The following is a 12,569-nucleotide window of genomic DNA, read 5'->3' as shown; positions in this document are numbered from 1 at the left end:
TAATACACAAATATAATTTAAACTTTGCCTGTAAACACTTTTGGTAGTGTTTTACAGATACATATTGAAAAGTTGTTGTAGAAAATGTAAGTGGCGCTAGTTATGCAGAATATAAAGATGAATAACATTAGTTTTATCTTCTATGCACTTACAGAGCAGTAAGATATTTGCACATAATTGCTATAATAGATAAAATGTGTTGTGTCAGAAGTTTTAAAAAGTTAAAAATGGTAGGACTATAAAATGTAAGAAATATTTTTCTTTTTTGGTATTTTGGTATTAATATTATGTTTGGATGTTCACTCATATGGTAATGTCCCCTGGGTGTTCCTTATGATGTTTCACATTTATGTCACCTTTTTCACATACTTGGTTTATGTTTTCACGATATGCCTGTATGTGTGTTTATAAGTTTGTATAAACATATGCATGTAAGTATATGTACTTGTGTATTTCTATAAGCGTATAAGATAATATATAGGAATTTAAACTTTTTATTCTAGTTAATTTTAAATTATATCTTTAAATGTTGGTAAAATACAAACCAATAAATACAGATGATTATTGTGGTTTACATATGAAAATCCAATGAAATAAACATTAAGTAAAATTTTTTTGTTTTAATTTGGGTTGTTGTTAGAATGAGTTTTTTAATTAAAACTTTAAAAAGCAGTCACCTGAGTGCCAATATTCTTAGCTACTCAAAATTTATTATATTTTTGAGAATATTGCTTTAAGAAAAATAGAACTTTCTGTATGTTCCTATAGCATTTGTGCAAAATGCAGTACGAGTGGAATCATTATTCTAAATTGCATAAGTACAAATGAAATGGAAGAGCACAAAGCATATTTCAATTCTTTTTAGGAAAAGAGTCTCTAGTGTAGTTAATATATGCAGTAGCTCAAGTACTATCAAATGTAAATGATGAGGTGATATTGATGAAAGGAGGGGATTGAGGTCTCAGGGGGCGCTGATGACGGATTGAACAGAAGCGGCCTTGCACTGCACGTAACTCAAGTCTGTCGTCTTCACTGCTCAAAGCCATAATGGGAGGTGGCAGTTTGAAATGAGTTGCCACGGCAAAGAGTATTATTTTTGAAATGCTTTCACACAAATCACTAGGCCCTGCATACAACTTAGTTTCATGCTTTAATGTCATCAGGAGGCACAAATTGGTGTGTCTAATTGTTTGCCACCTGCCAGCAAAATGAGCTGCCAGCCAGCCAGACGGGTTTGATTGTCTGTCAGCCATTCAATAGATTGAGAGTGACAACATCAAAAATTTAACTTCAAACTCTGAAGCTTTGAGCAGCTTTTCAGAGACATCATCCCCACAAGTGCTTCTGGACCAGTGCATTTTTCAATTATACTTCCAGGGTATTGCTACCATTTGCCTTATCTGTCTTAAGGTAGCTATAATTACATTATGAGGTATATAAACATATTTCTGAAGCACTAAAATCTGAAATCCAAGTTATGACATGTCTTTTAACATCAGATTGAATTCGTTGAAAATGGAATCCAAGATGACAGGCTTTAGAATGAAAGTCCTGAATGCTACCAGTTTCAAATCCAGAATCTATCATGTATCTTACTTTACCAATAATGTATTTTTCATTTTAATCTTTGGTTGAAAAGTAGATATAAACTCAGTTGGTCACTTCTTTGTAACTAAATCACACTCCTAATAATATTGTACAGTCTCAGTAGAATTCATGTAGAATTTTACTTTTGTTAACCAGTTGTTTATTGGTTATATTGCAGACATGCTAACAATGAATTCCTTATGCTTATCCTGGAATTTGGAAATAATTTCTTAAAACAACTGGGATAATTTGAGTTCTGTTAACTTGTGTTCTGCATTCAGTGTATCTCAGCGCTTAGGATGGAGCATTGGTGAATTTCAGTGTTTTGAAGTGTATAATAAAAAATTGCAACATCAAATTCTTAGAAACATTTAGACTTAAAATAAAACTTTTTTCTTTACTATTACATATTTCAGCAGACTATGAAATATTACATAAATGTTCTCTACATGTGTGGAAAGTGCTGACTCTTTTTCTTTTATTTCCTTCAGTCATCTGTGTAGATTAAGTATATATCTTTGATTATACTCAGTGATCTGAACAGATGTGTACTCATGAAGTATTAAAATGCTAGAGATCCTCTAGTACTGTTCTATAGTGAGCAAACACTGTATGTAAAGAGGAAATACAATTGTAAAACTCTAACAATTTTTTCAAAGTTCTGTTACTGTGAGGCAGAGAGAAATATTTATGATGGTTTTATTTTTAACAGAAAAGCCTAATAATATCATTTTAGAATTCTTAAATCAAGTTACCAAGTTCTCTAACAATACTATCTTTTTGGATAGATGACTATATTTATTGATGGTTTATAAAATGTTTTAATTGAGCTATTATTTTTCATGTACTGTGTAACTTTTACTTTGGAGTAATGCTTTTCTCTAAAGCCGCCAATTAACCTTTTACTTATCTTTTAAACTAAAAATTTAATCTTACGTATCTGCATGCTTTTTATCTTTTGAGAGTTTGGTGTGTGTGTGTATATATATATGTGTGTGTGTGTGTGTGTGTGTGTTTTGGTTCAATTTTAATTTCCTAGGATTTCCAGAGATCCCACTTAGTTTCAACAAAAGACAAAAAACAAAAAACAAAAAAAAAAAAAGGAAAAGGGCAGTGTGCTTCGCATAAATTTTTAACTGTTAACATGTTTATAAAAATTGTTTTCAGTGTGGGATATCACACAAGGCTTATAATTGTGTTGCTTCTTTGGCTAACACACATCAGACTTACCCTTCATGTTTTTAGATTTTGCAAACCTCCTGTATTCAAATTACTGGATTTGATATATTCAGGGAAACTAGTAGGTATTTTTTCCTCAAAATTTTAATATCCTTGCTTCCCAGTGTTTAATTCTCTGAAAAAGAAAAATCTATTTGGTAAATAATATAGGGCAAAAAAAGCAATTTAGATAGACTTCATATTATTAAACATGAAGTATAAGCTTGAGCTAGGTATTTTCTCTTTAGTTTCATTAGTTTTTTTAATATTGATATTGGTGGTAAGGATGAAATTTCGGGTAAATACTTTTTAAAATGTTGAGTAGAGTTGATGAGGTCTTCTTACATTGATTTATTTAAAGCTAGAATTAAGTAACTATGAAAAATTATAATTACTTCTGAAGACTTCAATTTGTTCTTATTACTTTCTTTTTTTAAAAAAATGTATTTTGACCATATCATTTAAAAGATGAACAAATAAATGTAATCCAAATTGATTATTAATCTTGCAGCCTTTACAGTTGAAATTTCCTACATCTCGCCACTGTAATTTCTGCTTTTATTAAGCTGCAAGTGCCCTGAGTATATATTTTAAGGTCAATTGCCAGAAGATTCAGTTTTGACTGAGCATGTTTGTGTCCTAATTTCCCCAATGTTGTCGCCTTTGTCTCTCCTGGCAATTATAGAGAGCTGAATAAAGTATCCTCATTAATAGGTGATTTAATTAAATTCTTTATTGTTTCTTAAACGTATTTTTTGTATTGCAGTTCTCAAATATTTTACAAAATAGGGAAGCATGACAGATAATATCATGAGAGCATTCACCTTGTGATTTCTGATGAACTGAGGTAAATTGTCATGTTATCCTAGAATCAGTAACAAATTATTTTTCTCTTTTAAGTTTCAACTTTTTCTTTCAAGATATACATTTAACATCCATACCCTAGTTAGTGATGATCTGGAAATTAGGGGAACTGGATATTAATAGTTGGTATCTCTGTAATTTGTTCTGGGACCTTGATTCATTCTTTTTGGCTCTCTGGAACTCAGTTAGTTTCCCAACTCAGATAATATGGGATAAAGCTACATGAATTCTAAAAGGTCTCATACATTTCCAAAATTCTATTTAAATGAAATGGGCTTATTGTTAGCCCCACAAAGCAACAGATGGATATTTTTGAGCTTGGCTAAAAGATGTGAATCCCAGAAAAGGTGCATCTCCATTTTCAAACTACATTAGCCCCTCAGCATCTCTAAGGTGCATTGTTTCTGTTACCTCCTAACTGCCCTCACTATTTCCATGTTTCTTTTCTCACCCCAAATTTATTTTATGCCATAGACATTTTTCTAAAGTGTGAAACTGATGAAAATTCTGAAATAATTCTTGTTATTTATATAATAAAGGAGGATTATTTTAGTTTGGAATAGAAAGTCCACACCTTTCACCAACCAGAAATATCTAAAGCAATTCCTTTAACCTACCTAGTTTTTTCATATCTCTTTGTCTTGCTAGGTTTTTACTATTGAATTTTTGTATGCACTTTTCCCTACTTGGTTAATTTCTATTGATCCTTTTCATTTCAGCTCACTCTTCCTTGATTGTGCACAGCCTGTGTTCCTGAAAGGACCTGGGCGTAACTCTGACCAGGTCAATTATTGAAATACATTGCATGGTCAGTTTGTCTGTCATATTCCTTAAAGTATCTATGGAATAAGCCTCCGGGCACGGGGCATGTACTGTTTGTCTTGTGTCTCCTAAACTTGTCAGTGTAATCCCCTGTTTGTGCTCAAACAGCAGAAGGGAACAGAAAGGGATTCTTACAGTGTGCCATGAATAATTATAAAACTCATTTGCCTTAATGAGTCACCATTTAAAAGCTCTTTCTTATCTTCAGTATCTCCCTTTGTACTTAGGATAAACCATGATGTACACAGATAAGATAGTATCCCTGTTTTTACAAAATTTACCGAACTGATTAATGGAGACTGCCAATACTCTATCCTTATACCACTTTTGCTGTCCCTTTGCATTCACTTCTTTGGCCATCTCATCCACTCTTCTGGCGTTAAATAGCATATATATGCTGATGACTCTTATATTTATATCTTAGTTTGAACCTCTTTTCTAAACTAGAGACTCATCTATCCAATTGCTTATTCAACATTGCTATTTGGATGATTAAAAAGAGGTATAAAAAATTAGTATAAAAAACCTGCTCCAACCACATTCTTTCCTATCTTAGTTAATGGCAACTTGTCCTTTCTGTTACTTAAGGCAGATTTTTTTGCACAATCTTTGACTTTACTCTCATGTCCACATTCAGTTCTTATTTAAATCTTATTTGCTCTGCCTTCTTAATATTGCCAAAATTTGAATCACTTCTTACCAGATTTTGCTTTGCTATTCCGCTCCAAACCACCATCGTTTCTTGTTTGTATGGTTGTAGTCTCCTGGTCATTCTCCACAGTAACCATTGTCCCTCCTAGGACTCTCCTTGACATAGCAGCCAGAGTGGTCCTATTGTAACCTAAGGTTATATTCCTCTTCTGTGCATAAGCCTTCATGGTTTCTCATCCCTCTCTGAGTAAAAGCCAGCATCTATACAATGGACTACAAGGCCCTGTGAGCTGAATCCTCTTACTTATCTCATCTCTTACAGCTCTCCATGTCACCCAGTGTTCTCTTGTCACACTAGCCTTTGTACTGTTACTTCTGCCTGTGATGCTCTTCTCTAGATAATCTCCTGGCTTATTCTTTAACCCCCTTCAGTGTTCTCTCGAATACTACCATTTTTTTATCAATCTTCTCTGAGCCACCCTTTCAACATTATTCCTTCTTCCTATCTATGCTTTATTTTTCTTATAGCACTTAATATCTGATATACTGTATTTACTCATTTATGTTATTGTATTTTCTGTATCTCTGTATTGGAATGTCAGTTCCATGAGAGCAGGGATTTTATTCTATATATTGCTATATCTCCAGAGCTTCTAACAGTTCCACACACATTGCAATGCTCAATAAATATTTGTTGAATGAATGAGTGAATATATCACATCTAGCTTTGAGATAGGATAAATTCAATGATGGAAGAATTCACACTTACATGTATTATGTATCAATTTATTAAAATCATATAATCAATTAATGAAATATTTTATCAAGTGAATTAGATTGAAATATGTCCTGGCTTGTACCATTTTGATGATAACTTTTACAATCTTGGAGTGTGTATAGATTCTATGTAGTATAAAAGAATTATCCACTTTCTTGTAGTTTACAGTCTTAAAGATGTGTGACAGAAGTTTAAAATTGTGTGGAAAGCACAGTATTGAGATTTTTAAAAAATTCAATTGGTAAAGAAAGTGTAGAATAGAGCAGGGGTCCCCATCCTTGGGCCACAGACTGGTACCGGTCTGTGGCCTGTTAGGAACCAGACAGCAGGAGGGAAGCAGTGGGCAAGTAAACAAAGCTTCATCTGTATTTACAGCGGCTCCCCGTTGCTCATATTACTGCCCAAGCTGTGTTTCCTGTCAGAACAGTGGTGGCATTGGATTCTCATAGGAGTGCAAACCCTACTGTGAACTGTGCATGTGAGGGATCAAGGTTAACTACTCCTTATGAGAATTGAATGCCCGATGACCTGTCACTGTATTAGTTTGTTTTTACACTGCTGATAAAGACCTACCACGAACAGGGAAGGAAAAAAAAGGTTTAATTGGACTTACAGTTCCGCATGGCTAGGGAGACCTCAGAATCATGGCAGGAGTTAAAGGTACTTCTTACATGGTGATAGCAAGAGAAAATGAAGAAGCAGCAAAAGTGGAAACCCCTGATAAACCCATCAGATCTCATGAGACTTATTCACTATCATGAGAATAACACAGGAAAGACCAGCCCCCGTGATTCAATGACCTGCCCCTAGGTCCCTCCTGCAACACATGGGAAGTGCAGGAGATACAATTAAAGTTGAGAGTTGGGTGGGGACATAGCCAAACCATATCAGTCACTAGTGCCCACAGCTTTGGGGACCACTGGAGCAGCGGATTCAAGGTATCTGTTAGGATGAATAGCAGATCTAAAAGAAGAAGAGCATAATACCTGAATAGTTCAGTTCAATGGCTCTTAACCTTTTTGTGGCTGTATATGTTTTTGAAATTCATTAAAACTATATGTTCACTCTAGAGAAAATGTTTTTACCACCAAAATTTGTATATATTTTAGTGTGTTTATGTACCCTAAATAGGTTACCCACAGTAGGTAGCTAGACTTCTAGGGAAGACTTTTTGGTGTAGATGGAATAGATAGCCAGTGTGAAATGCTGTGTAACAATCTGGTAGAAGGTTTTGTAAGAGTTGGAAATTTTTACTCTCATATATAAATAGTTATTAATATCAAGTAACATTTTGAAAGATAATTAATTTGTTATCAACACATATTGGTTAGTGTGGACTTTCAAATTAATTGTAAAATTGGTTGCTTAGGAGAGAGAATGGTTTGAGATAAAAGGGAATGGGTAGTGTTGGTGAAGAAACAATATTAAGGACAAGAACGTGCAGTCCTTTAATCGTAGATAAACAATTTGGCCATCTGAATCAAAGGGGAAATAGTTCTTACAAACTTATAATGTTGTAGATTCAGAAAAAGATCGGAGAAATCAGTCAAATACAGGTTCCTACTTCTCTCAACTAAACCCTTGTAACTTGGTCATCTCAGCCATTTGGACACATCAGTGATTAGAAACTGGAATTCATAAAAATTATCAGAGCTTTTTTTCTTCTTGTTGGTCCTAATTTGGTATGTTGACGTACATGGAAGTCTCATTTTGTTTTCTTACCATACTTTCAGATTTTAAAAAAATGCTGTAACTTTTTCTCATCCTTTTACTGTAATTTTCTGTCCTTTCAGCCTTTACTCACATGACTTGTTTTCCAGATCAACTGTCATCCTAACTGTTCTGTTATGGACATGATTCTGTTTGTCATTATTCTTGAAATACAGTGCCTAAAACTATACATATGAGATATGACAATGGCAGAGTATATGAGGATTATTGCTTCTTTCAGTCTGGGTATTTTTGCTGATGTAGACCCAGACTATATCAGCACTTTTGGGAGCCATAGCAATACTCATAATAGCTAAAATGTATTGGCTGTTTAGAATATTCCATGTACTGTGCTAAGTACTTTATATGTGTGACCTCCTTTTATCTTTAAAACAATCCTTATAGCAATCTTAAGTTTATGATGATACTACCATTATGCATCTCATTTTAATGGGGAGGAGAATGAAGCTTAGAGAGATCTATGTGCCCAATACCACATAGTAACCGCTGAAGATAGAATTCTAACCCAGGTCTGTAGGGTTAGGATTCTGTGCCATACCGACAAACTGCTGAGTTTGCCAGCAATGAAATATTTGGAGGCTTTCACATCAATTGCTATTAATTCAGTGCTTTCAGATTTTTTAGTAAGTAGGCATTTAACCTTTCTGTATTTTACTTATAAGTCATAATTACAGGATTTAGATATTTATTTTTTTCTCTCACTCATATAACTTATTTTTTCCAATGTAACTTATTTCTCAAAGCTTCCACATTCGACAAGATACCAGTCTGTTACAGACAGCTTTTGCTCAAAGTTAGTAATGATCAACAGATCAGAAATTTATAATAACAGTTTTTCTACATTCTGCAAATTCATCTCATAGCACTGTTAATTAGCTCATGATTCTTGATCCATAAATAAACATTGTTGTGTCTGCTGTTGTCCTAAAAAAAATCATGAGAGATGCAGAAAAAAGAGCATTATACTTTCACTAATGACTTCTCTTCAAATCAATATTTGATGGTTTTGTTTTCTTGCTGGAGAGCCAATGAAATAGTACGTCTCACATTATTTTATAAGTTTAGAGGAGAATGTTGATGACAAACCCCAAATATTGGCATGTTCCTTTTTTCTATTGATTCTTACGTAGATCATTATAAGTAGATGCCTTATATCCCATAGACGAAAAATATATTTCACTTTAGACATTGATAATGATTATTAACATTTATAATATACCTCGTAATTGACAAAGTCCATTTAAATATGATCTCGTTTAATCTCCCCAGTTGTATGTGAAGGAGGTAGCATTAGTCTTATGATTTTACACTCAAAAAAGTGTAAGATCATACAGCTTGAGAGTGGTCCAGTTTTCAAGCCTTAGTTTTGAAATATAGTCAACATCTTATATTCTTTTCGGCAATGTCACACAGCCTCTTAATGAAATAAACGAAGGCATTAGATGAGGACTCGCCAATATAGGGATTGAAAGCATAATGTATGCTTTAGGTAATTAGATAGATAGTTGAGAGTTAAAGGTTGAGTCTAAAGAATTTGACACCAACATGTTTAAAGAGAAAAGAAGAAAGTACCTAGAAGGAGATAGTGAAGACATTTTTTGGCATGAGTAAAACTATTTAAGATTATAGTACCTTTGGTCACACAGAATTTTTTAAGTATTTCTAAAATTAAGAATAATAATTATTACAAATTTAGATTATTAACATTAAAGAAGTCACTGAAGATATTAACAAAACCACTTATTTGTGGAAAAAATGTGTTGGTATTAAGGAAGTTTAAGCAACAGACTTATTTGAGAATGGACCATTGATGTAGTTTTCTTTAGGGAGATTTTTTCATTGAATAAGTATAAAATAGAGATGCATTAAGAAGTTGTAGATCAAGTTGGATATTTTAGTACTGTCAGTCACCAATTTCCAAGCATTACATTTGATTAAAATAGATCATACATCTATTTGTAGATGAATAAAATCAATGTTGGTTGAGTAAGGTTTGGAAGATACTTGTTAAATGAAGTTTGCAGTGCTGTAAATTTTGAGAAGAATGAACCTTTACTGCAAGGAAGTTTAGATATTTATTAAGTTTGAGAAGTAGTTTCTTTTTACATTTTTAAAAATTGCTAATATCCACATTTATTTGTCATTTAACCTTAACACAATGTCAAATTCAAAAATTTTTAAATGAAATACATTTAAAATATGCTAAAGAAACCTGGGGAAATGTTGAACTCCTCTGTTAAGGAAACCAAGGCTCAAAAACTAAATAAACTTCTAACCAAATGTCTCTCTATCATCTCCATTCTCTTTCATAACAATATTCCTATTATAAAAGCAACTCAATTTTGATCATAAAAATAAAGTATAACCTTTTTATGCCCTTAGATGTTATTTATTATTGCATGGTTTAATTTTCATCTTTACTATGAAGAAGCTTTAGAAGTTGGCATTTAAAGGCTGGGTGTGGTGGCTCACGCCTGTAATCCCAGCACTTTGGGAGGGCAAGGGGGCTGATCACCTGAGGTCAGGAGTTTGAGATCAGCCTGACCAACATAGTGAAACCCTGTCTCTACTAAAAATACAAAAATTAGCTGAGTGTGGTGGCATAGACTCATAATCCCAGCTACTTGGGAGACTGACACAGGAGAGTTGCTTGAACCCAGGAGGCAGAGGTTGTAGTGAGCCGAGATGGCACTACTGCACTCCAGTCTACGTGACACATTGAGACTATGTCAAAAAAATGGAGAAAAAAAAGAATTGGCATTCAAATGATTTATGTTTTTACATATTTATGAATATCATGGAGAATGTGATGTGGATAAGATGGATATTTTATGTACATTTTGCCAAAAATTCTATGTGCATAGGCAAAATAAAATCTCCCAACTTGAGCACAAATTTCTTAATATTCCCAGATTTATGATCACAGTCCATATGCCATCTTAAGAAAGGTTTGCAGACTCCAAAGTCTACAAAAATGTTGGCCAAGTCAATTAGTCAACACACTTTATATATATCCTTAATGTCCATATCCTTTCCACTGACAAAGCTGGACTAAGGAGTTTAAACAATTTTTTTAATTGGAAGAAGAAAGCGGGAGAAATTCGATGTTGACTGTATATCTGGCTGCAGCAGGATTAGAATTCATCTTCAACCTCATGTTTGTTATTTTCAATCCTTCATTTCTTTACAGGAGTGTTGTGGTACCTGTAAAGAAGCCACCTCCAGGTAGTTTAGCTGTAACCACTGTGGGAGCCACTACTGCTGGAAGTGGGCTGCCAACAGGCAGTACCTCTAATATATTTGCTGCTACTGGAGCTACACCAAAAAGTATGATTAATACAACAGGTATTGTCCTTATATATTTTTGTGATACTCATCTTTTTATGTTTTCTCTATTTTCATTTTTCTGCTTATTTGATCTTAAAAATTAAAATACCCTAATCATTGAAGATTATCTTAATTTTTAAGAAGGTTATATTTTATGTTACGACTTTGTAGAATTTGTCTGTAGTTGCAGAGTGCATTTTTTAGTGGTCATTTTAGAGGAGAGTATTGGTTTTGAGTCTTCTCAAAACAGTGCTGTTTATTTTCAGAGTGAAATCAGATTACCAAAAGATATTTGGGGAGCAGAAGCAAAGGATAATTTGAACACTGACGTTTGATATGTAAAAATCAGTAAAATGCATCAAGAATATCAAGATGTACTAAAAATGTTAGTGACAGAAAGCAGATTTGGGGACATTGATTGGTTGAGTTCTAATATATGTTCTTTGCTAAATCCCCTAAGGGAGGTAGAGCTCCCCTAAGAACCTTGACGATATGCAAGAACCTCAACTTGATAAAAAGTGCATGTGAATAAGAACCGTTGTTTGACATTGAATTAATTCATATACTTAGATTATAATTTGATCCAATTCATTGCCCAGCAAATTCCTAATGAATCTAGGAACAAAAAATTTCAAATCATTACAAATATTAAAAGTCTGCCTAAAATAACCTTTTTTTTCTGTAAATTTACAGAAATGTTCCTGTTGATTATTAGCTAAATAAATCCTTACCCAAATCTTTGTGATTCCGTTTTAGGTATTTATACAGCGCAAGATGATCCCTGACTTTTCTTCCCTGACTATAGTAGTCTTCTCTTCTCCAGACTGTATAGCCTTGAACTTTTCCATTTATTATCATTGCCTAGATTCTTCCCATTTTTATTAATTTCATAGCTCTTTTTTGTGCTTTCTGTATCTATCTTGTTTATCATACCACCCGAGTCTGACATATCATGAACAACACATTTATGGGGTTGTAGTAAGTAGAATGTACTCTATTAAGAATATTTATATTGGCAAGTAAATGTCATTAATGGCATTGTGTCAAAGAATAGACCATCTATTGTTTATCTGTATTATAAATAGATATTTCTACCTGGCTTGTCTGAAGATTGAAAAGTCTTTCCAGTATTAGAGTTTCATTCTTTATACTCATTTAGCTTTCTAGAGATAGGAGTAAAACTGTTTTTCTTTTACTAAAGTATATACTTTAAAAGTGTAAAGGTTTTAAAAATATGAATAAAGTCCTTATTCTTGTTAGGAGTTAGGTAAATGCAAAATGGAATCACCTTTTTTGTCTTTAGAGACAAGTCATGATGTTTTTAATTTCTATTTTAAGAATTAAGAATGAATATGGAAAGTAATGGTAGCAAGAGTTTTGATGATAGTATAAAGTATATGATATTACAAAGAGAAATAAAAATATAAGTGATAAACTTCTTAAAAATGTGTGTGTGTGTGTGTATGTATGTGTGTATAAATTGTGAGCCAACAACTAAGCTGGACATACTGTTCATTTCAGATATTGGCATATAGGTGCTCTAAAATGTTATAGTGGAAGTCCCAGTAAGCAATTCAGTTTTATGGGAATT

General features: G+C 33.2%; 1 protein-coding gene across 1 annotated transcript in view; it reads left to right on the top strand.

Moving 5' to 3' along the window:
- The window catches only part of NBEA (neurobeachin), a 763,072-nt gene that overhangs the window by 252,692 nt on the left and 497,811 nt on the right, over window positions 1-12,569 (top strand). The window contains exon 32 of the mRNA XM_011943032.1: window positions 10,842-10,996. Coding sequence (XP_011798422.1) covers window positions 10,842-10,996 — 155 coding nt within the window. The remainder of the gene's footprint in view (window positions 1-10,841; window positions 10,997-12,569) is intronic.

This window comes from Colobus angolensis, unplaced genomic scaffold, assembly GCF_000951035.1.
Source record: "Colobus angolensis palliatus isolate OR3802 unplaced genomic scaffold, Cang.pa_1.0 Scaffold214, whole genome shotgun sequence".
NCBI lineage: Eukaryota > Metazoa > Chordata > Mammalia > Primates > Cercopithecidae > Colobus > Colobus angolensis.
Note: the sequence above shows the minus strand (reverse complement) of the source record. Positions and strands in the feature narration are given on the sequence as shown.